At 44.4% G+C, this 26,401-nt stretch overlaps 1 protein-coding gene across 1 annotated transcript in view; it reads right to left on the reverse strand.

Annotated features, from left to right (window-relative positions):
• The window catches only part of LOC127580080 (dedicator of cytokinesis protein 2-like), a 1,107,748-nt gene that overhangs the window by 842,419 nt on the left and 238,928 nt on the right, over positions 1 to 26,401 (reverse strand). Inside the window, 3 exon segments of the mRNA XM_052033289.1 lie at positions 9,419 to 9,522; positions 12,349 to 12,421; positions 20,818 to 20,916. Coding sequence (XP_051889249.1) covers positions 9,419 to 9,522; positions 12,349 to 12,421; positions 20,818 to 20,916 — 276 coding nt within the window.

The raw sequence follows: 26,401 nt of genomic DNA on the forward strand, positions 1-26,401 counted from the left end.
TGATTGCTCATGGCTGTCATCAATTTGACCAGAATTGATTAATCCTGGGTAAAGCATCAGAAGGAAAGAATTAGCTGCAATCTGCATCTGGAGCTGTAATACCATCTTCCCCCATCCCAACCTTCTTCCTCCACTCATTAATTCAGCATTCCATCATATTAAAGCTAAATAGACATGAACTACAATGAATACACAAGAGTTGTGCAATATACAATTATTATATTAGGCTTTCAAGGTATTATCAAATTATTAGTTTATTCCTTAGTGCTTTTTAATGTTAATTGGATTAAATATTACAATAACACTATTCAGAAGGAACACCGATAAAAATTTAGTACTCTTATAAGTTGTCACATATCGATTACTGCCATTTAATCAGAAAATCTTCAAGAGGATTTTCATAAAGGGTCTTCTGTTGACAAATTGAAGGAGGTTTTTTTTTGTTGGTGTTCCTTAATTATATTTCTGCCTAAGTGTGTTGTGCAGAAAATGCAAGCAACTTGCCCTCTCTGTCATTCCCCCTCCCCACTGTCAGGCAACCTCAGAATATCACGGTACGCCTCTCTGACTTATGGACTTGTGTTGAACACCAGGTCAAACTAACTTGGAAGAAAATAAGAATTTGCATTAATATAATGCCTTTCTTGACCTCAGAGTTTCCTGAGAGTGCATTACAGTCAATCAATTATTTTTGTGATACATCGATTGTGACTATTTGACAAGCATGCAAGCCAATTTATGTGAATTAATCTCCCATAAACAGCAATGAGATCGATTCACCATCACCCATAAACAAGGAGATTTGCCCATAAGCTTCTGGTTGCAGAAAAGCCAGCTTCATCACCCATAAACAAGGAGATTTGCCCATAAGCTTCTGGTTGCAGAAAAGCCAGCTTCAAACTCCCTACAACCAACTACCATCAGACTCTCCTTGTGAGCCATTCGATTTGGGGAACACAGACAAAAGATGCAAGGGAATTTTGAGGCAGCTTTGGGTAAGTTGCCTATGGAAGGCAAGGTAGAAAGATCTCAGAATATGGTACAGCCATATCCCCTCTAGGGAACTGCTCCAGGAAGACCTAATAAGGACGATCCCTCTCTCTGACAGCCCTGTAATTTACCACCACCCACCCCCCACCCCCCCAAACCCCTGTTTTCCCCACCCATTTCTGGAAGGTTAACCTACTCTGCAGACTATCCTGAGGAATCTGTTCGGGTAATTAAGAGGAATAGATAGGTGGACAGCCAGTGCCTCTTTCCCAGGGCACCAATGCTCAAAACAAGAGGACATGGCTTTAAAGTAATGGGTGGGAAGTTTAAGGGAGATGTCAGAGGGAGGTTTTTTACCCAGAGAGTGGTTGGTGCATGGAATGCGCTGTCTGGGGTGGTGGTGGAGGCTGATACGTTGGTCAAGTTCAAGAGATTGTTAGATAAGCATATGGAGGAATTTAAGATGGAGGGATATGTGGGAGGAAGGGGTTAAATAGTCTCAGGTGTGGTTTGAAGGTCGGCATAACATGGTGGGCCGAAGGGCCTGTATTGTGCTGTATTGTTCTATGGTTCTATGGTTCTAAAATAACCCAACAGCAAACTGACGCAACCATAGCTAATCCAAGCCCAACTTGATCAAACCATGACCAATCCAAACACAACCTGACCCAACCATGGCCAATCCAAGCCCAACCTGATCCAACCATGGCCAATCCAAACACAACCTGATCCAACCATGGCCAATCCAAGCCCAACCTGATCCAACCATGGCCAATCCAAATACAACCTGATCCAACCATGGCCAATCCAAGCCCAACCTGATCCAACCATGGCCAGTCCAAGCCCAACCTGATCCAACCATGGCCAATCCAAACACAACCTGATCCAACCATGGCCAGTCCAAGCCCAACCTGAGCCCAACGATACTACTGTTTTGAAAACCAACACAACCCAATTCCAATATGCACAATTGTGTCTCATGGGCTCAGATTGGATATCTTGTCTCTGCACTGGGAATCATTCCAAAAGAAATTTGTTTCTGTTAATCTGTTGCCTGCATACAAGCCATCTCAACCCAGACTGTGCTGACTAATCATCGATTGGTGCAAATAATCAAGAAGCTACCCTCAATTATTTTTTTTAAATTATCCTCAGCCATTTTAACAGATCACACATTCACAGAGTCATATAACACAGAAACAGGCCCTTCAGCCCAGCATATCTCTGCTGACCATCAAGCACCCATCTATCCAAACCCCATTTACCTGCATTTGGTCTGTGGGCTTCTATGCTTTGGCAATTTAAATCTTCCTGTTGATATTCCTTAAATGTTGTGAGAGTCTCTGCCCCCACCACCTTCTCAGGCAGTGTGTTCCGGATTCCAGCCTACCTCTGGATGAAAATGTTCTTGCTCAGATCCCCTCTAAACCTCTTATTTCTTAACCTAAACCCACACCCTCTAGCTTTAGATACCGCTGCAATGAGAAGTTTCCCACTATCTACCTTATCTATGCTCATTACTTTGTACATCTCTATCAGCAGCTCTCCTGAGCATCTTCCAGTCCAAGGAAGACATATCCAGTTGTTTCTCATTAATGAAACGCACCAAACTAGGAAGTATCCTGGTGAATCTACTCTGTACCCTCTCCAGTGTTATGGCACCCTTAACATCTTGAATATTAAGCATTTCTAGGACACTGAAGAGAATTCATTTACAAGCAACCCTTTTAACCACCCACCACGGAAGATTATTCCTATCATGCACTGTCAATTTGTCACTTGATAGTTTCAGTGAATTAGTTTCCATTGGCATGCTCCATTCCACTGCCAAAAGTGCTAACAGAAAATGAGATGGGTAGGTCATGCCTTACAAATTTGTCTGAGCTTTTTGAGCAGATGGTGAAGAAGATTAATGAGGGAAGGGCATTAGATGTTGTCTATGTGGACTTTAGTAAAGCATTTGACAAGGTGCCTCACAGTAGGCTGATACAGAAGGTTGGGTAAGGTTGTGCTTGGATTGGCCACAGCTGGATCAGGTTGGGTTTGGATTGGCCACGGTTGGGTAAGGTTGTGCTTAGATTGGCCACGGTTGGATCAGGTTGGGCTTGGATTGGCCACGGTTGGGTACGGTTGTGCTTGGATTGGCCACGGCTGGATCAGGTTGGGCTTGGGTTGGCCACGGTTGGATCAGGTTGGGCTTGGATTGGCCACGGTTGGGTAAGGTTGTGCTTGGATTGGCCACAGCTGGATCAGGTTGGGCTTGGATTGGCCACAGCTGGATCAGGTTGGGCTTGGATTGGCCATGGTTGGGTCAGGTTGTGTTTGGATTGGCCATGGTTTGATCAAGTTGGGCTTGGATTAGCTATGGTTGCTATGAAAATGTTAGTGGGCTGATTAGTAAGTTAGCAGATGATACAAAGGTTGGTGGAGCTGTGGATTGTAAGGAAGGTCGTCAAAGGGTATAGCAGGATATAGATCAGTGGGAAATATGGGTGGAGAAATCGCAGGTTGAGTTTAATCTGGACAAGTTTGTAGCTTGGGAGGTCCAGTGTAAGGGGAAAGTATACAGTAAATGGCAGGACCCTTCAGAGCATTGATGTACAGAGAGATCCTGGGGTACAGGTCCATACCTCCCTGAAAGTGGCAACACTTTCAGTTGTGCACGCCACCTAATTCATACTGGGCAGTTCTGAGATGGTTAATAGACAGCTTACAAAGAAAGCATACAGCATGCTTGCCTTCATCGACTGGGGCATTGAGTGTAAGCTTAGCAAGTCATGTCACAGCTGTATAAACTGTGGTTAGGCCACATTTGGAGTATTGTGTGCAGTTCTGGTCGCCCCGTTACGGGAAGGATATGGAGGATTGGAAGAGGGCGCAGAGGACGTTCACCGTGATGTTGCCTGGATTAGAGAGTATTAGTAATAAGAGTGAAAACGTCAAATATTAATGGGCACAGGTAAAAGGTGGGAAGTTTAAAAAGATGTATGAATCAAGTCCTTTTACACAGAGAGTGGTAGATACCTGGAACATGTCGTCGGGGGGGGGGGGGGGGGGAGGGGGTGGAAGTAGATGCAATAGAGATGCTTAAGAGGCATTTAGAAAGGCAAATGAACAGGCAGGGAATGGAGGGAGATGGATCATGTGGGGGCATATGGGATTAGTTCAAATTGGCATCACAGTTGGCACAGACATCGTGGGTCGAAGGGCCTGTTCCTGCCCAAAGGGATCTTGGGGTACAACTCCATAGCTCCCTGAAAATGGCACCACAAGTGGCTGTAAGGAAGGTGCTCTCTGTTCATGGAACACAGAAACAGGCCCTTCAGCCCACCATGTCCACGCTGACCATCGAGTACCTAACCATACCAATCCCATTCACTAGAACTGAAAAGTAATATCAGTTATAAAGACAGCAGTGCCTCAGAGGGTTTATACAATGGGACATAGAACTAAAAAGTAAAGAAGGAATAATGCAGTTGTACAAAATTATGTTACAGCCATGAGTGCAATTTTCACTTCTCCATTACCTGAGGATGTCAAATCCATTGAGGATGTTTAAAGGGGTCTCTTTAAAATATTGTTCTTGAAATCCGTATTATTCCAACTTAAAGTGTGGTCCAATGAAATTACTGAGGGCTATTTCATAAAGCATTTAAGACTGGTATTTAAGTTGTGCACACCACCTAACTCATACTGGGCAGTTCTGAGATGGTTAATGGACAGGTTACAAGGAGCCGCGTTTCAACCTCTCATTACCTGCTCCGCGGCACCAGCTCTCTTGACCTAAAAGAAGAGTGGAAGGTTGGGGAGTGGGGACAAAGGATTGCTCCCTAACTACTCATTCAAGTGAAACCATACACTGGGAGATAGATGGGAGATGGGAGATAGTTTTTCATTGCACCTGTGCGTACATTTACTTGTGCATATGACAATGAGCTGACTTTGCTTTCTGTGCTCCCTGCACACTCCCAGCTGTTTGATGGCAGTCAGCCCTATCACCACTGAGCCTTGGTGCTTTTATTTATGAGGAGCTGCTCCACAGTGTGATTGATCCAAAAATCCCAAACCTGTGAGCCAGGTCAAGTTTCTAGATTCCCCTCCATCTCTTGGCAGCCATTGACCCACCCACCTCTCAGTAAATAGGAGAGTCTATAAACTCGATCTCAACTACAACCGTCTCCGCAGATTGCAGGGAAATATACATAGAACATAGAACAGTACAGTACAGTACAGGCCATTCGGCCCACGATGTTGTGCCGACCTATGTAAACCTACTCCACGATCAATCTAAACCTTCCCTCCTACATAGTCCATAACCCTCCATTTTTCTTACATCCATGTGCCTATCTAAGAGTCTTTTAAATGTTCCTATTGTATCAGTCTCTACCCCCACCCCCGGCAGTGCGTTTCAAGCACCCACCCCCCACTCTGAATCACCATCATGCCTGCAATACAGTGAATTTCCCTATCACCAGCACAGGAGCTATGGGGTTTGCAAGCATGATTAAAAGACAAGTTAGTGGATGGCCAAATGTGGTCATTCTTGCCCCAAATCTGCATTGTACAAGGGTGTATCTATCCATCTTCAGAGTGCACCAGCAGGCATGGTAGTGTAGCGGTTAGCATAACGCTATTACAGCGCCAGCGACCCGGGTTCAATTCTGGCCACTGTCTGCAAGGAGCTTGTATGTTCTCCCCATGTCTGTGTGGGTTTCCTCCGGGTTCACTGGTTTCCTCTCACATTCCAAAGACGTACGGGTTAGGAAGTTGTGGGCATGCTATGTTGGTGCCGGAAGCGTGGCAACACTTGCGGGCTGCACCCAGAACACTCTCAGTAGCGCAAAAAGACGTATTTCACTGTGTTTTGATGTACATGTGTCTAATAAATAAATATCTTATCTTATATCTCATTAGATGCTGCAATGCATAAATTGGTAAATTAGTTTGTTTTGCATGCCATCCATACATATCATTTCTTCACATCAGTACGTTGAGGTAGTACAAGAGAAAACAATAACAGAATGCAGAATAAAGTATGACAGTTACAGAGCAGTGCAGGCAGACAATAAGGTGCAAGGCCATAACAAGGTAGATTGTGAGGTCAAGAGTCCATCTTATTGTACTAGGGGAACCATTCAATAGTCTTAACACAGCATGCTGTCCTTGCTTCAGGATGTGTCCGTGCTTTCAGTACATGCTTTTAGGCTTGTTCTCTTTCTGCCCTTTGGGAGGGGGGAGAAGAGAGAATCTCTTGGAAATAGGTATGTACCACTGGCACAGCAGGTTGGAAGCTAACCTACACTCATGGGGTCAGGAAGGATTGTGCTACAGAGTCTTACGTTACAGTCCTCCAGTATGGGCCTGTGAGAACAGATAATAAAGGCTTGAGGGTTTCTGCAAGGGATGTGGAACAAACAAGTCAAAAAGGAATTATACATTTGTATAAGATGTCAGTTTGATTGCTGTTACAACCCTGTGTTCAATTTTGACTTTTCCATTAGAGGAAGAACATTGAATCCACAGAGATCTTGCGGTGTGGGTTTACCACGATGATGCCACTGGAGGAAATTCATTAGGAAGGAAGACTTCAGATTGTGAGGCTATTTCAAGTGTAGGAGAGAGCTGAAAGGGAATATAATGGAGCTCTTTAAAATTATGAAGAGTTTTCAAAGAGTGAATAGGTGAAAAATTGTCTCCTCTGGTGACTGAGGCAGTGACAAGGAATCGTCGATTTAAAACTTGTCATTTGAGGGGGTGAGGTCAGAAGTTTCTTCACATAAATGATTGTTGGAGTGTGTCGTGTTTAGCCAGAGGAAATGAATTAGACATTTATGAAGGGAAAAATGAATATGTATTCTTGAAGCAGAGGAATGAACAGACTTCTGAGGAGGATAGAAAGAACATTGAACTGATTGCAAACCATTATGGGCCAAATGGCCTCCTCCAGCATTGTAAATTGCTTTGGCTTTAATGCACCATAGAGCTGGGAAACATCATTTAACCCATAAGCCTATCCACACCATAGATGCTTTGCAATAAGGCATTTCATGGATCAACTCCACAACCTCAAAAAATATTTTATATAAATACTCTCAGATGTTTATAGCTCCATTTGAATGACACAGAGACTCTCAATCTGTCCATTGTAAACTTTCAGAGGAGTATTGATTTGGAGACCAAAGTTCAAATCCAACATCAGCTAGCTGGGGAATTTAAATTCCATTAACTAATCTGTCTAGAATAAAAGGTTGGTTTCAGTAATGGGACCATAAAACTATCAGACTGTAATAAAACCTCTCTGGTTCCCTGATGTCCTTCTGAGGAGAGAAATCTGCCTACCTCATCCAGCCTGTATGTGACTCCAAACCAGCCAAAGTGGTTGACTCTTAACAGGCCTCTGAAATGGCCCAAGCAAGTTATTTATTTCAAGGACAATTAGGAAAGAATAATAAATGTCAAACTATCCTGGAATACCTATGAGTGAATGGAAACATTTGAGTACAGGACCATGGTTGACATACCAGTAGAACTTCAGGACGATGCTTATGACAGTTTGGGGAGAGAAGTTTGCCTTTGGTGATTGGTGCTTGAATAGCCAACAGTGTTCTTCACGTCGGCAATTTGGTTTCATTTAAGTCAGTCACACTGGGAGGCAAATGTAATCAGCAACCATACACCTAGTGTTAATCACTGGTACTTTCTCCCTGCTTATCTCTTGTTTCCCTCTTCTCAGCTCAGTTGGCACGTCAATGAATGTGTCAGCACAGTGATTAAGTTTACGGACTGGGAGCCAGAGTTCTGGATTACTGACCCAGGGACATGGGTTCAAATTCCACAGTGGTAACTAGGGGACAAGTTCAAGGAATTAAGTGCAAAGCTGCACTTGGACAGTAGATTATCATAAAACCTAACTGTTCACTAATGGCCTCCAGGCAGCCACCCTTCCCTTTTATGTGACTTTAGACCTAAGTGGGGGTCTCTTAGCTGCCTTCTCAGTGCAAAGGCAATTATGGATGGACAATCGGCATTACCAGATCTACCCATATCGCATAAATGAGACATTCCTTTCTGATATCTGTGCATGGATTTGGTGCTGGGTAACAATTTGCAGTTAAGATGCACCTTAAATTTTCCATTCAAACCAAATTATTGCTGGGTCTTCATGTGTCAGCTTAGACATGAGACCACCAAATGACTTCACAAAAGCAAGAAAAAGATCTGATTTGGGCACATCAATGTATGAAGGCAGTTTCCTTGCTTTTCCATTATTTTTCCCCTGCATTCCCATCCTGAACTTCTTAATCCAAAATTCAATCTAATTTCTGGTTATCTTCATTACACAAGACATGCAGGAAGGTGATTCGTCCCGTAAAAATTTATTTTCCCTTCACCTCATTTCAGCAGTCTTTTGGAAGCTGAGGTGTGAGATTCAGCCCACACATGATTTTAGGTTAGAAATAAGGACAAATTCTTTCTTCCAGAGCGATTTTTGCCTTTGGAAGTGTCTCTCTCAAACGGCAGTGGAAACGGGAGTCTCTGGATATTTTTAAGGCAGATAGATTCTTGATAAGCATGGGAGTAAAGGTCATCATGGGTAGACAGGAATGCATAATGAAGACACAAGGGAGACTGCCGATGCTGGAATCTGGAGCAACACACAAGATACCGGAGAAACTCGGCGGGTCAGGCAGCATCTGTAGAGGGAAATGGACGCTCGATGTTTCGGGTCAAAACCCTTCATGTGGAACGGTCTTGACCCGAAACGTCGACCGTCCATCTCCCTCCACAAACACTGTCTGATCTGCTGAGTTCCTCCAGTGTCTTGCTTTTTACTGCAGGAAAGCATAATGTGATTGGCCGTCATCTTATTTAATGCAAGGGCTGGGTTGAAGGGATGAGTAGCTGATGCCTGCTCTGAATTTCTTATGTCCACATGTTTCCATCACACAAACCAGCCTCCTCTCCATTGACTGCCTACACTTCCCACTGCCTCAGGAAAGTAACCAACATAATCAACAACCCCTCCCACCCTGGTCATTCTCCCTCCTCCCTTCTCCAGTCAGGCAGAAGATACAAAAGTTTGAGAACACATACCATCAGACTCAAGAACAGCTTCTATCTTGCTGTTATCAGACTTTTGAACGGACTTCTGATACACTAAAAATGAATTCTTGATCTGTCAATCTACCTCATCATGGCTCTTGCACTTTACTTGTCTGCCTGCACTACACTTTCTCTGTAACTGCTGCACTATATTCTGCATTCTGTTTCCTTTTTACTACCTCGATGTAATTATGTATGGCATGACCTGCCTAGATGGCACGCAAAACAAAGCTTTTCACTGCATCTTGGTACACTTGACAACAAAAAAACAATTCCAATTTCAATTCCTATGTTCGTATGTACATATTGTGCCAGAACAGTTTACCTTGTACAAGATCAGGTCATGCTCTCCATCTCGCAGGGTTGTTCCATCTGGTTTCATTAGGTTCACATATGCCATTGCAAATATCTTCTCTCCCTTGTCTTTAGCTGTTAACAAAACAAGTGTTATTGTGATTTCTAGTTTGGCAACATGGGTAACACCCAGATTTTTCCAACTGATTTGTTGAGTGATGCCTAACTCTGAAATATTTCAGGATATTGCCTTCTGTAGTTCTCTCCATATTGCTTACATTTATGGACTCTTGGTTCAAGAGGAAGTTTGTCTCAATGGTCTAAACTCAGAAAAATTGTACTCTACTGGTTGTACTCAGCACCGCACATTAGCCTTGATGGATGCCAGTGGGACAGAACACGTAAAGAGGAAAATGATTGCCAGAAGGTATTCTGATGGCACCGCAGTGTAGTGGTTAGCATAATGCTATTACAGTGCCAGTGACCTGGGTTTAATTCCAGCCACTGTCTGTAAGGAGTTTGTACGTTCTGCCCATGTCTGCTTGGTTTCCTTCCACATTCCGAAGACAGAAGGGTTAGGAAGTTGTGGGGCATGCTATGTTTGCGCCGGAAGCGTGGCGACACTTGCGGGCTGCTCCCAGAACATTCTCAGTAATGCAAAAGGACACATTTCACTGTGTGTTTCGCTGTACGTTTGACTAATAAATAAATATCTTAATACCTTATATCTTATCTGGTGTGTGCTCAGCAATGACACTCAAAGACAAATTTTATTCCCTCAAGAAGTGGAATGGGGGAGGTTAACTGTGGTTCAACTGATGTGATATACCCATCACTGTTTCTCTATGTATCCACTTAGAAAGAAATTTTCAAATTTCTCCTGGTGACTAACCTGGAAAATATGCCACGTTGACAAGGTCTGTATCTAAGATAAAATTCCCACAATCAATGTCACTAAAGCTGTTTAGATGGATGAATTAGTAAGCTTGCAGACAATACAAAGATTGGTAGCATTGAGCACAGTGCAGATTGCCAAAGAATACAGCGGGATATAGATAAGTTGCAGAAATGGGCAGAGAAACAGCAGGTGGAGTTTAATCCAGCCAAGTGTGAGGTGGTGTACTTTGGGAGATCACATATGAAGGGACAGTACATAGTTAATGGCAGGACCCTTAACAGTGTTGATGTACAGAGGAATCTTGCGGTCCAAGTCCACAGCTCCCTGAAAATGGCTGCACAAATTGATAGGATAGTAAAGAAGGCGTGTGGCACGCTTGCCTTTATTAGTTGAGGTACTGAGTTCAAGAGTCAAGAGGTAATGTTGCAGCTTTATGAAACTCTGGTTAGGCCGCATCTGGAGAATTGCATTCAATTCTGGTCACCCCATTACAGGAAGGATGTGGAGGCTTTGGAGAGGGTGCTGCAGAGGTTTACCAGGATGCTGCCTGGATTAGAAGGTAGGTGCTATGAGGAGAGGTTGGACAACCTGGGGTTGTTTTCTCTGGAGCAGCAGAGACTGAGGGGAGACCTGATAGAAGCTTATAAGATTATGGAGGATATGGATAGAATAAATAGCCAGTAACTTTTTACCAAAGTCAATATGTCTAATGCTAGAGGGCATGCATTTAACATAAGGGGGGGGGGTAAATTCAAAGGAGATGTGCGGGGCAAGTATTTTTACACCGAGAGTGGTGGGTGCCTGGAATGCACTGCCTGGGGTGGTGGTGGAGGCAGATACGATAGAGGTGTTTAAGATGCTCTTAGACAGGCACACGAATATGCAGAGAATGGAGGGATATGGACTCTTGTAGGCAAAAGGGAGTAGTTTAGTCGGCTTTTAATTACTAGTTCAATTAATTCAGCACATCGTGGGCCAAAGGGCCTGTTCCTGTGCTGTGCTGTTCTATGTTCTGTGTTCTAAGCTTATCTGGGTCATTAGTACTTTGGTGTATTGAGAGCTTGCTGTGTACCAATTAGCTGAAATATTTACATCAATGCAATGGTGAGTACACATAGTAAGTAGATCAGTTGTTGTTAAAGATTTGCAAATTCTGAGATTGATTTAGATACTGTCAATGCAAATTCTTTCTTCAATTTTCTTCTGACATTCAAAATGTCAGAAATCTTTTTCAACTTTAGTCCTGTGGTGGGTGACCAGGATATTATTCTCTTATTGAAAAGGTCTCAAACCATTTCTTTAATAGGGGGAGGTCTGTTTAAAAGATGTTGTGATTCTGTTGTCATGAATTCCTCTAATAGTTGTTTAATGGCAGAAAATAACTTTGCACAAAATATTTAGCAAAACTGCTGAGATCCTAATGTTGTTTCTACCTAGCATCTGCAGATATTGAAGGGTGCCATCAAGAAAAGTGACTTATTGGAAATTTCTCAGACTGTCAGCACACTCACAGGCAATTGAATGGGTGGGTGGGTGGTGGGGAAATCCAGAGAGATGAACTGGGTGTTAAACCTCAGTGAGAGTTTGAGGCAATCCAGAGTCGATACTTAAATCAGTCCTAATGTTCTTCTGGGTAAAACAACAACCACCCGATTTGTACACATCGTACAGTCAAAATACCTTTTGATTATGGTCACTTGCAACATCAAGGAAGAATCAATAAACAGTGTCAATGTAAAATGAAATACTGCAGTAAACTATGTGTCTCTGGAGACTGAGTGTCAACCAGATCAGCACCTCTTATGCTACGAGGGTCACCACTCATTGCTGCCAACCACAGTGGTTGAATCTGTTGGGTGGTAAAATGTGTCCCCAGATGCATTAACACCACCTAATTTATGTAATGGCCCAGTCTTTCAAGGTTCATGCCAATGAGATATTCTTCCCAGAAATCAATAAAAACATAACTTTAAGCAAGTATTTATTTCTCCTCACTTGATTCCTTGGAGTTGGTGCTGGATTTTAAGGTAAATCTCCTGATAAAATTTGAAATCTATACTTACAATCAGAAGAAGATCTGTGCTTGAAAGTGAAGCGAAGATGTGTCTTCTGAACGTCCTCAATGGGAATAGCAACCTGGGACATGGAAAAGTAATTCAAACAACAGTGAGCTGTGAGTGGAAATGACGGACATGATGTTTGTTGAATTGATCTGCAGAAAGATTAAGTGGAAGGCTTTGGATTGCATCCTCAATAACGATCGAGGCATTGTAAGGTAATGCAACAACTCAAGCATGTAATTCAGAGAAGATATGACTTCTGATCTTTAATTCACCAACCCACTCTTACTCTTAACTTTCTGTCTGTGGCCTCCTGCACTGATAGAATGAGGCCCAATGTAAGTTTGACGAGCAACACCTCAATTTCCATCCTAGCACATTGCAACCAACAATACTCAACATTGAAATCTCCAACTTTTAGATATGTTCAGAAAATTCACTCTTTCTTTCTCTTTGTGTCAGAATTGGTCATTTTTGCTTGCCATAATCTTGACATTTTTGACATGGACCTACAGAACCTTCTACTAGCTGCCTTTATATGTCTAGTTAGCTTTAGTCATAAAGTCATGGAGTCACACAGCATGAAAATAGGTCCTTCAACCCAACTGGTCTATGCTGTCCAAGATTCCCATTAAAGTTAGTCCCATTTGCCCACAGTTGCCCATATCTCTCTAAACCTTTCCTATCCATGTATCTGTCCAAGTAAATTTTAAATGTTGTTAATGTACCTGCCTCAACCACTTCCTCTGGCAACTCGTTGCATTTACTGACCACCCTCCGGATGAAAACGTTGCCCCTCAGGTTCCTGTTAAATCTCTCCCCTCTCACCTTAAACCTCTGCCCTCCTCAACTCTGGGATAAACACTGTGCGCATTGACCCTTTCTACGACCCTCATGATTTTATACACCTCTATAAGACTTCCCCTCATTCTCCAACACTCCAATGAAAACAGTCCCAACCTACTCAACCTCCCTCCATAACTCAGTCCCTCAACATCCTCGTAAATCTCCTCTGCACTCTTTCCAACCATCTATTCTCCCATGCACGCTCACGAGCACCTGCCCCTGTGATTCTCCTCTCAGCCACCTACACTCGGTGAAAGTTACAGTCACCAATTAACCTACCAACCAGCACGTCTTTGAAATGTGGGAGGAAACTGGAGCACTCGGGGTAAACCCATATGGTCACAGGTGGAACGGTCAAACTCCACACAGACAGCACCAGAGGTCAGGATTGAACCCAGGTCACCGGAGCTGTTGAGGCGTACTTTACTGCCTATCATGGACTATGTTTTCCTTCCTTGTCAAGCTTTTGGTCATTCATTGCTGCTTATTATATTCTGTTCAGTCTTATGACCTGCTACCTGTCTTTACATACTTTTTATTTAAGTATATTGCTTTTTTTTTACTAACCACAGATGGCAGAATTAGAATTCTTAGAAGTCTTAGAATTTCTCTTTCTTGGAATCCATCTGTTCTGTATAGTCTGTAAGCCCTCCTTAAGTTTCTGCCTCTGTATCTCGACTGACTGATCCCTTAACCTAATTTGTCAGATCACTTTAGCTAGCTCGGCTTTCATGCTCTCCTGGATGCCCTTATTTAGGTTGAAAATGCTAGCCTTGGTTCCGCTCTTCTCTCCCTCAAATTGAATGTAAAATTCAATCATACTGTGAACATCGCTCCCCAGGTGCCTTCATGACAAGGTCACTAATTAATCCTATCTCATTACACAAGTCTGGTTCGAGTATAGCCTACTCTCTCGTGGCTCTGGAACATGTTGTCCTTAGAAACTATCCTGAAAACACTCTACAAACTCATCTACCTTTGCCATCTGATCTTTCCAATCTATATGTAGATTAACATCCCCCATGATTACCTTTGTACCTTTCTGACATGGTCTTCTTATTTCTTCCTTGATACTGTGATCTACCATGCCTTTGTTATTCCATATCACCATACAAACTAGTTCCACATTCTGGTTTTCTGAAACTTAGGTCATCATTCTCCACTGTGCACAAACCATTGTGAATTAACAGAGCCACTTATCCATCTCTTCCTTTACTTCCTTAGTTTTACTTCAATATTCAGGTCTTAAACTATGTCATACTGCAGCCCTGTCTGTGCAGAGGCTATCAGATCATCTTTATTTTTATTTGGGCTCTCAGTTCATCAGTTTTATGTCAAATGCTATTGTCCATTCAGATAGAGAGCCTCTAGCTTTATCATTTTATTATTTTTGTAACCCCTGGCCTTAGCTGTTGATTTACCCTTTGAGTCGAACTCCCTATCACAGTCTGTTTATCAATTCCCATTTTAATATCTTTCTCTTCAGCCCTTCTCTTCTCTGACTTACCATTATTTAATTTAAAATCCCTTGGTAGAAGCTGGGAAGAAGAATGATCCCAATACAATTCAGATGCTGACCAGACCAGCTACCTGGGTCCTATGTTCCCCACTACTAGTGCTAGAGCCTCATGGACTCATTTCTATCACATCAGATCTTCGAACCATGCAAGCATTTCTTTCAGTTCTCCAATCTTATTTGTTCCATGCCAATTTACACACAGATGAGGTAAAGTTTCAGAGATTAATGAGATCAAAATGGTGCACAATACCCCAAGTCACATATAATTGTAATAAAACATCATGCTCTCAAATCTTCTACCAATAAAGACCAACATATCGTATTGGTACTGGTATTGGTTTATTATTGTCACTTGTACCGAGGTACAGTGAAAAACCTGTCTTGCATACCGATTGTGCAGGTCAATTCATTACACAGTGCAGTTACATTGAGTTAGTACAGAGTGCATTGAGGTAGTACAGGTAGAAACAATAACAGTACAGAGTAAAGTATCACAGCTACAGAGAAAGTGCAGTGCAATAAGGTGCAAGGTCACAACAAGGCATATCGTGAGGTCAGAGTCCATCTCATCGTATAAGGGAACCGTTCAATAGTCTTATCGCAGTGGGATAGAAGCTGTCCTTAAGCCTGGTGGTATGTGCATCTGCCGTCCAAACAGCCTACATTTGTATGTAACGCCCTGGTTTCTCTGTTTAAAGGACTGCCTTATCTACAACATTTAAAAGACATTTGGACAAGCTCTGAGAAGTTCAGAGGGATATGGGCCAAACGCAGGTAAATGGGACTCACTGTGATTGGTAGCTTGGTCAGAATGGACCAGTTGGACTAAAGGGCCAGTTTCCATTAAAAGAATTGCATTTTGGATAAAATGCACAGCAACAAAGGAACCTGAATACTGAAGTACCTGTTTCGGAAGAACATGAACCTAGGAAAAGATGGATAATAAATTCCAACTAACTAAAAAAGAAATAAAAAGGGCCATATCCCTGTAACTTTATAATTCCTGGAAATTTCTGGAGATGAGAGGAAATGGAGCACTTCTAAAGTCTCTTGCCTGACTTTCCATTTGGTTGCTAAATAGAAACAGGTTTGAAGGAGACACAACAGGGTGAACGCACACGGTCTTTTTCCCAGAGTTGGGGAAATCAGGAACTAGAGGGCATAGGCTTAGGGTGAGGGAGAGATTTGGTAAGAATTTGAGGGCAACTTTACACAAAGTGTGGAGTGAGCTGCCAGAGGAAGTGATTGAGTCAGGGACAATAGTAACTTTTGAAAGGCACTTGGATAGATACGTGCATTGGAAAGGTTCAGAAGGTTATGGGACAGGCACTGGCAAATGGGACTAACTTGGATGGAGCGTCTGTCAGCATGGACCAGTTGGGCCAAGGGGCCTGTTGCTGCACTTGTGTAGCTCTGTGACTCTCTGACAAGAGACTGTCACACAAAGCACTGGAGGAACTCAAGTGGGTCAGGCAGCATCTATGGAAGGAAATAGTTGACATTTCGGGGCGGGTCATCACAGATTTGAAGGATTTGGAGAGATTAAGAGCAGAGGATGAAAGTTCAGGAGAAGAGCAGAAGGCTGGTGGTGTCCTCCTCCCTACCAGCAGGACCGAGACCTCCGTCAGGTTCCTCTGCTGTCTCACAACTTCCCAATGACCAGTGGCCAATTCAGCCTCTCAGGATGGCTGCAAGACCCCGATTTCAGCCCCTGCTCTCCCATCACGGGGGCTGTGCCCAAGAAACATTCAGACAACCTTCAACCCCATACTCAGTGGGGTTACAGCACTCCAAGGAGAGTACAGCGTGTTGGCGAGGCCACACCTGAAATACTGCACACAGTTTCAGTCCCCTCTCCGGAGAAATGATACAATAGCACTGGAGACAGTCCAAAGGAGATTCACCAGACTTAATTCCTGGGATGGGAGGGTTGTTTCATCAAGAGAGGCTGGACAGTTTGGGTTTGTATTCATTGGAGTTGAGAGGAACAAGGGGTGATCTTATATTGAACCATGCAAGATCCTCAGGGGGCATAATGTGGTAGATGTTGATGTTTCCTTTTGTGGGAGAATTTCAAATGTGGGGACAGTTTTCAGATAAGGAGACAGACATTTGAAACCAAGGTATGTAGAAGTTTCTTTGCTCAGAGGGTGGTGAATCTCTGCAATTCTCCTTCCCAGAGAGTTGCAGAGGCAAGATCATTAGAAGGTAATTTTTGATAGATTGGGGGATTGGGGGATTGAGGGCTTTGGGGATTGGGCATACGAGGGGCAGTTGAGACCTGGGGTAGATCAGCCCAGATCACATTGAATGATGGGGCAAGTCTGAGGGATCTGGTGACCAACTCCTGCACTGTAGTGTAGCGGTTAGCATAACGTGATTACAGTGCCATTGACCAGGGTTCAATTCCCGCCGCTGTCTGTAAGAAGTTTGTATGTTCTACCCGTGTCTGCGTGGGTTTCCTCCCACATTAGAAAGACGTAGGGGTTAGGAAGTTGTGGGCATGCTATGTTGGCGCAGGAAGCGTGACGACATTTGCGGGCTGCCCCCAGAACAGTCTACGCAAAAACATGCATTTCACTGTGTGTTTCGATGTACAGGTGACCAACAAAGATATCTTATCTTATTTTCTTGTGCTCTTATGTGACTCGTTGGACATCTGCTCCCGAATCCCCAGGCCCCACGAAGGGTCAGGATCGTTAAAGGAGGGAGGGAAGGACAAATCAAGAACTTTAAAGTTTTGCCATGCCAGGAAGAAGAGTAATTGAAGTAATAAACAGTGCAATGGTATCAACACTGTGAGCTCAGCAGCATACAGTACAAAGTGTTCTGTACGTGGCAGACAGGATCTCATTTCTTCTCTCACTGAGCTCAAGTGTTTTCCAATAGGCTGTGTATCACAGCAGTAGAATGACCCTCAGCTGGGCAGCTATCAGACTGTTGCTTTTGGACATGAGAAATTAAGAGTAGGCGTAGGCCACTCAGCCCTTCCAGACTAGCCCACCATTCAACGTGACCAATGGCCAATCAGCCCCAGGCCTCATCTCCTCTCTGTACCAGTTCTCCAGTTGTGCTTCTGTGCTGCAACCTTTACTGTGGAGGGTTTGGGGGTTGGTTCAGGAGACTTGTTGGAGAAGAAACAGCTGGAAAACTATTGTTGGGCTTGCACTGCAGTCTGTCAGCAGTTGTGGAACCCAGTGCCAGTAAAGGTTTTCCTGCCTGCTCTGCAGCACTTGCAGTCTCACCAGATTTGTACAGTATTGGTCACTCTGCTGTAGGAAAGATGCCATTAAGCTGGAAAGGGTGCGGGGAGATTTTACGAGGATGTTGCCGGGACTTGAGGGACTGAGTTATGGAGAGAGGTTGAGCAGGTTAGGACTTTATTCAATGGAGTGCAGGAGACTGAGAGGTGATCTTATAGAGGTGGATAAAATCATGGGGGGCATAGATAGGGTGAATGCGTACAGTCTGTCTCCCAGGGTTGGGGAACTAAGAACTAGAGGTAGGTTTAAGGTGAGAGGGAAAAAATTTAAAAGAGACATGTGGGGCAACTTTTTCACTCAGAGGGTGGTTAGTACATGGAATGAGCTGCCAGAGGAAGTGGTTGAGGCAGGGACACAGTGTAGTGGTTAGCGTAATGCTATTCAGCGCCAGTGACCCGGGTTCAATTCCGGCCACTGTCTGAAGGGAGTTTGTATGTTCTCCCCGTGTCTGCATGGGCTTCCACCGGGTGCTCCAGTTTCCTCCCACATTCCAAAGACGTACGGTTTAGGAAGTTGTGGGCTATGTTGGCGCCGGAAGCGTGGCGACACTTGAGGGCTGCCCCCAGAACACTCTACGCAAAAGATGCATTTCACCATGTGTTTCAATGTACATGTGACTAATAAAGATATCTTATCTCTTATAACATTAACAACATTTAACAAGTACTTGGACAGGTACATGGATAGGAAAGGTTGAGAGGGATGGGAATCTAAACTGGTCTCATTTGCCTGCGCTGTATGACTCTATGACACTGCCTGTTAGCAAAAGAAATGGGGATCTACAAGAGGCCAGAGTTGGAGACACGCAGAGCTCTCAGGGCTGGGTGTACATGCCAGTAAACGGTGTTAAACGTGCATTATGCACCTGAGACTCGAAGCACTGGTGAAGAATTCTTGCCCTCAGGTTCACGAGATGAATCTGTGCAGAATTCTTGCCTTGTGCCTCTCTCTCCTTTCCTTTAATACATCTCTTAAATCCTGTCTCTTTGAGAAGCTCAGTGTTTTATGCCCCTGTTAAGGAAAAAAACCTGGGATGTTTTGCAGGAGTAAGCAACGTGTAAATCCAAGTAGACACGGTACGTTGAGGTTCAGTATCCTGAGGGTTGACGGAAGCCCATTTATTCCCTGCAAGTCCTGGCCCGGTCAATGTGTTGGCACATCAACCCACTGGATGTGCGGTGGGAGTGATGCAGGGACGGTACTGTTTGGAATCTCAGGTGAGCACTGGTGCAGCTGATGGTTTGTTCTCACTCCAATACATCAGTTACCACAAGCTTAAATAAAACTCCCTGACACCAGCTCTAGAGATCCCCACTCTGGGAGCCACAGTGGTGCAGCTAGTAGATCCGCTGCCATACAGTGCCAGCAACCTGGGTTCAATGCTGACCTCCGGTGTTGTCTGTGTGGAGTTTGCATGTTCTCCCTGTGACCGCGTGGGTTTCCTCTGGTTGCTCCGGTTTCCTCCCATGTCCCAACATGGGAGTTGGTAGGTGAATTGGCCACTGCAAATTGCCCTTAATGTATGGGTGTTGGCAGAATGTGGGAAGAGTTGATGGGAGTGTGGGGGGGGGGGGGGGGGGGGGCAGGCACAGTGGTGTAGCAGTTAGCGTAACGCTATTACAGCGCAACAACCCAGGTTCAATTCCGGCCGCTGTCTGTAAGGAGGTTGTACGTTCTCCCTGTGTCTGCGTGGGTTTCCTCCGGGTGCTCCGGTTTCTTCCCACATTCCAAAGACGTACGGGTCAGGAAGTTGTGGGCATGCTACGTTGGCGCTGGAAGCGTGGCGACACTTGTGGGCTGCCCCCAGAACACTCTACACAAAAGATGCATTTCACTGGGTGTTTCGACGTACACGTGACTGATAAAGATACCAAATCAAATCAGAATAAAATGGGATGAGTGTAGTATTGGTGTACATGGGTGCTTTTCTACACCTGTAAACTTTTCCCCTGTTTAATTAGATTCATCTAAACTCTTCCGTGCAAAGACAATCTGGAACACATGGTGCACAGATTCCTTGTCTTGAATTGAACTCGATAAAATTCTGGGTTACTTTAAAAGTGTTGAAGCCCTCTCACCCATCCATGTGCACAGATGTACTTATACTCCCTCTCACACACACACACACACACACACACACACACACAGAAAAACACACAGAAAAACACACACATGTGCACACTCACACAAACATCCACACTTGGTACTCCATTCAATTCTCTTGGTTGCCTCATTATAGGAAGGATGTGGAAGCGTTGGGTGCAGAGGAGATTTACCAGGATGCTGCCTGGATTGGAAAGTACGGATTATGAGGAGAGACTAAGGGAGCTAGGGCTTTACTCTTTGGCGAGGAGGAGGATGAGAGGAGACATGATAGACGTATACAAAATATAAAGAGGAATAGATAGAGTAGACAGCCAGCGCCTCTTTTCCAGAGCACCAATGCTCAATACAAGAAGGCATGGCTTTAAAGTAATGGATGGGATGTTCAAGGGAGATATCAGAGGGAGGTTTTTTACCCAGAGAGTGGTTGGGGCATGGAATGCACTGCCTGGGGCGGTGGTGGAGGCAGGTACTTTGGTCAAGTTCAAGAGATTACTGGATAAGCATATGGAGGAATTTAAAATAGAGGGATATGTGGGAGGAAGGGGTTAGATAGGCTTAGGCGAGGTTTAAAGGTCGGCACATGGTGGGCCAAAGGGCCTGTATTGTGCTGTATTGCTCTATGGTTCTATGGTTCTACTGTTACAGTGTCTTTGAACCATCTTCCCCGGATGTGGTCATTTTCCTTGCACTGATGTTAATCACCGGTCTGGACGGAGTTAACATAAACCTCGCACTGACCTTGACGGTCTCCATCCAGCGCTGCTGCTTGAGCTGATAATAAACCACCGATTGGTAGCAAGTGACAGGTTTGTCTCCAGCCCCCTGGCAGATCGCATTCTGTACACCAGAAGAGAGAATAAAAAATTTAGAGCAGCAATTTCCAGAAAGCTCTGCTTTCAAAAATGATTAATTGTGCTCGGCCCTGGTCCTCAGATAAAAGTTCCATTTCTCGTCCAGAGTAGGATGTAAAATTGATTACCTTTTTGAAAAGCACAGTGTGATATTCATGTGAAGCTGAAATAATTACATTACCTAGACAGAGAAGGCAGGTTGTATGTTAATACTGACAAAATCCTCAGAGAGATAACATCCCTTCAAACATTAGAGCGGGCAATACCTTTCTTTCGTTCACAGGCCCTGGGAAGAGGAGGCTGACAGCACTGTGGAAATGAACTTACCTTCTACTGTATACAGACACAGTGATAAAGTTCTCTACAGATGTCAACTGTAGCTCTGTGACTCCACTTTGAACCTCTGAGTTAGAAGATGGTGGCAGGCAAGATCACAGATTTTATTTTCATTCCTATGTGGGATGTGGGCATCACTGACAACGTCCTGCATTTATTCCCCATCCCAAATTGCCTCTAACTCCAAACTGAAGAGCAAGTTCAACTGCATGGGTGAGCCTGCAATCACCTACTTGCCAAGTTTGGTGAGGTTTCTGCCCGATGAAGCAGATGTCTCTTACAACAACAAACAAGATGCTGGAATAAGTCAGTGGGTCAGGCAGCATCTGCGGAAGGAAATGGACGGTTGATGCTTCAGGTCGAGACCATTCCTCTGGACTGAAAGGAAGAGGGGAGATAGCCGGTTTTAAAGAGGAGGGGGGGAGGGGGGAGGCAAGAGCTGGCAGGTGATGGGTGGATCCAGGCGAGGAGGGGTGACGGGCAGATGGAGGAGGGAAGGTTGGAAATAGCGACAGAGGCCGGGAGGTGATGGGTGGAGGCAACAAAGGGCTGCAGATTGTAGAATCTGATAGGAGAGGAGGGTGGGGCATGGAACCAAATAAGGGAAGTGAGGTGGGTAGATGGAAAATGGGAGGTAGTGGGGGGTGGGGGGGGGTGGTGGTGGTTCCTGCAATAAACCTTAATTTTCACTGCAATTCACCAAGACTGCATGTCAACATGAACTCCAGATGAAGGGTCCCGACCCGAAATTCTGGCTGCTCATTTCCTTCTGCAGATGCTGCCTGACCCACTGAGTTCCTCGAACGTCTCGGTTGTTGTTCCAGGTTCCGGCATCTGCAGTCTTTTGTGTTTGTCTTTTACGTCAATCCTGTGGCTCCATCACTACAATTAGTGAGAGCAAAAACGAACTGCTGGATGAACTCGGGTGGGCTGAGCAGCATCTGCGAGGGGGAAGGAGGAATTTTGGAAGTTTCAAGGCAAGACAATCCCTTTCTATCCACAGATGTTGCTCGGCCCGCTGAGTTCCTCCAGCAGTGTTGTTTTTTGCTCCAGATTCCAGCAAATACAGTCTCTTGTGCTACCATTATCGAGACCAGCTCTGTGTTTTATTTAATTTTACATTTAGTTGCCTCCTCAATTTGGGGGCAATTAGGGATGGACAATAAATGGCCAGTAATTGTCCACATCCCATCAGCAAATTAAAAAACTAAAGAAAATGAATTCCCTCTCCCAGGGTGCTATGGTGGGGTCAAACTTTGGTCCCTCGATCAATGGCCCAGATCTCGAACTGCTAGCCCAGTAACATCCACCATTCTAATGTACCCACCTGGGAAGAAAAAGCTCTCCTTGCTTCATCTGCCTGGCACTTGACTCCATGTATACAACAATGTGATTGGTCACTGGTCATTGGTTTATTATTGTCACATGTACTGAGATACAGTAAAAAACCTGGTTTTGTATGCCATCCAGGCAGATCGTTCCAAACATATTAATACAAAAGGAAAAACAATAACAGAATGTAAAATATCCCATCGGGCAGCTAAAAGCACATACCACCAGGACCAAGGGCAGCTTCTATCCTGCTGTTATAAGACTATTGAACCGTCCCCTTGAATGATAAGATGGACTCTTGACCTCACAATCTACCTCATCATGGCTTTTCACCTTATTACCCCCTTATTTCACCTTATTACCCCCTCTCACCTTAAATGCATGCCATTTAGTATTAGACATTTCGACCATGGAACCCCGGCTACTCTATCTATTCCTCTCATAAGTGTATAAACTTCTATCAGGTCTCCCCTCAGCCTCCGCCGCTCCAGAGAAAACAACGCAAGTTTGTCCAACCTCTCCTTATAGCACCTGCCCTCTAATCCAGGCAGCATCCTGGTAAACCTCTTTTGAACCCTCTCCAAAGCCTCCACACCCTATCTAAAATGGGCTGAGCAGAACTGAATGTAATACTCCAGATGTGGCCTAACCACAGTTTTATAAAGCCGCAACATAACTTCCCGACTCTTGAACTCAATGCCTCGACTAATAAAGGCAAGCACTCCATACGCCTTCTTCACCACCTTATCGGAATGCTAGCCTTGCTAGTGAACTTAAAAATAGGCTAGCCAGTCACAGTCAAGGTTACAGGAAAGGTTACTGAAGTCTCCAGAAAGTTTTGAAAGGGATAAGAATTTAACTTCAGGCAACACGGAGACAACTTTGAGAAGAAGGGTGGTGAATACAGGACTGAAGGTGTGATATTTGAATGCACACAGTATACAAAATAAGGTAGATGAGCTCATAGCGCAGTTAGAAATTGGCAGGTATGACGTTGTGGGCATCACAGAGTTCTGGTTGAAAGAAGATCACAGCTGGGAGTCAAACATCCAAGGATACACATCCTACCGAAAAGACAGGCAGATGGGCAGAGGGGGTGGGGTCGTTCTTTGGTAAAAATTGAAATCAAATTCTTAGAAAAAAGTGACATAGGATCAGAGGATGCAGAATCCTTGTGGGTAGAGTTAAGGAACTGCAAGGGTAAAAAAAACCCTGATGGGAGGTACATACAGGCTTTCGAAAAGTAGCCAGGATGTGGGGTACAAATTACAACAGGAGATAGAAGAGGCATATAAAAAGGGCAATGTTACGGTGGTCATGGGGGATTTCAATATGCAGGTCAATTGGGAAAACCAGGTTGGTACATGATCCCAAGAGAAGGAATTTGTAGAATGCCTATGAGATGTTTTTTAGAGCAGCTTGTGGTCGAGCCCACTAAGGAAAAGGCAATTCTGGATTGGTGTTGTGCAATGAACCAGATTTGATTAGGGAGCTTATAGTAAAGGAACCCTCTGGAGGCAGTGATTGCAATACGACAGTATTCACCTGCAATTTGAGAGGGAGAAGCTAAAATTGGATGTATAGGTATTCCAGTTTAGTAAAGGTAACTACAGAGGCATGAGAGAGGAGCTAGCCAAAGCTGATTGGAAGGGGACCCTAGCAGGGATGACGGTAGAGCAGCAATGGCAGGAGTTTCTGGGAGTAATTCGGAAGACGCAGGATCAGTTCATCCCAAAGAAGAAGCAGCATTCTAAAGGGAGGATGAGGCAACTGTGGCTGACAAAGGAAGTCAAAGACAGCATAAAAGCAAAAGAGAGGGCATACAATATTGCAAAAATTAGTGGGAAGCTAGAGGATTGGGAAGCTTTTAAAAACCAACAGAAGGCAACTATAAAAGCAATAGCGTCAAATATGAAAGTAAGTTAGCCAACAATATAAAAGAAGACACCAAAAGTTTTTTCAGATATATAAGGAATGGACATCGGACCACTGGAAGATGACATTGGAGAGGTAGTAATGGGGAACAAAGGAATGGCGGATGAACTGAATAAGTACTTTGCGTCAGTCTACAATATGGAAGACACCAGCAACATGCCAGAAATTCGAGAGATTCAGGGGGCAGAAGTGAGTGTAGTCACTATTACTAAGGAGAAGGTGCTTGCTAAGGTCTAAAGATAGATAGTTCAGCTGGACCAGATGTACTACACCCCAGAGTTCTGAAAGAGGTAGCTGAAGAGATTGTGGAGGCATTAGTCGTGATCTTTCAAGAATCACTAGAGTCAGGAATAGTTCCAGAGGACTGGGAAATTGCAAATGTTACTCCACTCTTTAAGTGTAGCAGTTAGCGTAACACTATTATAGCACCAGTGACCCAGGTTTAATTCCGGCCACTGTCTGTAAGGAGTTTGTATGTGCTCCCCATGACTGCGTGGGTTTCCTCCGGGTGCTCCGGTTTCCTCCCACATTCCAAAGGCATACGGGTTAGGAAGTTGTGGGCATGCTATGTTGGCGCCGGAAGCGTGGCGACACTTGTTAGCTGCCCCCAGAACACTCGACGCAAAAGATGCATTTCACTGTGTATTTCGAAGTACATGTGACTAATAAAGATCTTATCTTACAAGAAGGGAGAGAAGCAAAAGACAGGAAATTATAGGCAAGTCAGCCTGACTTCAGTGGTTGGCAAGACATTAGAGTCCATTATTAAGGAGGAGGTTTCAGGGTACTTGGAAGCTTGTGATAAAATAGGCCGAAGTCAGCATGGTTTCCTCAAGGGGAGATCTTGCCTGACAAATCCGTTGGAATTCTTTGAGGAAGTAACAAGCAGGATAGATAAAGGAGGGTCAGTGGATGTTTACTTGGATTCTCAGAAGGCTTTTGACAAGGTGCCGCACATGAGGCTGCTCAACAAGATAGGAGCCCATGGTATTAGAGGAAAGGTACTAGCATGGATAGTACCATGGAAGATTGGCTGAATGGCAGAAGGCAAAGAGTGAGAATAAAGGGGGCATTTTCTGGTTGGCTGCCGGCCACAGGGGTCGGTGGTGGGTCCGCTACTTTTCACGTTATCTGTTAATGATCTGGATGACAAAATTGAGGGCTTTGCAGCCAAGTTTGCAGATGATACAATGATAGATGGAGGGACAGGTAGTGTTGAGGAAGAAGGGAGTCTGCAGAAGGACTTGGACAGGTTGGGAGATATAGAAGTGGCAGATGGAACACAGCGTAGGGAAGCGTATGGTCATGCACTTTGGCGGAGGGAATAAAGGCATACTGTTTTCTAAACGGGGAGCAAATTCAGAAATCGGAGGTGCAAAGGGACTTGCAGGATTCCCTAAAGGTTAACTTGCAGCTTGAGTCAGTAGTGAGGAAGGCAAATGCAATGTTAGCATTTGTGTTGAGAGGACTAGAATATAAAAGCAAGGATGTAATGCTGAAGCTTTATAAGGCATTGGTCATAACACATTTGGAGTATTGCGAGTAGTTTTGGGCCCCATATCTAAGGAAGGATGTTCTGGCATTGGAGAGGTTCCAGAGGAGGTTTACAAGAATACTTCTGGGAATGAAAGGGTTAAGGTATGAGGAGCATTTTTTGGCTCTGGGCCTGTACTCGCTGGAGTTTAGAAGGATGAGGTGGGGGGGAATCTCATTGAAACCTAATGAATATTGAAAGGCCTGGATAGAGTGGACATGGAGAGGATGTTTCCAGCAGTGGGAGAGTCTAGGACCAGAGGGCACAGTCTTAGGATAGAAGGACGTCCCTTTAGAACAGAGATGAGGAGAAATTTCTTTAGCCAGAGGGTGAT

The sequence above is a fragment of the Pristis pectinata genome, chromosome 2 (assembly GCF_009764475.1).
Source record: "Pristis pectinata isolate sPriPec2 chromosome 2, sPriPec2.1.pri, whole genome shotgun sequence".
Lineage (NCBI taxonomy): Eukaryota > Metazoa > Chordata > Chondrichthyes > Rhinopristiformes > Pristidae > Pristis > Pristis pectinata.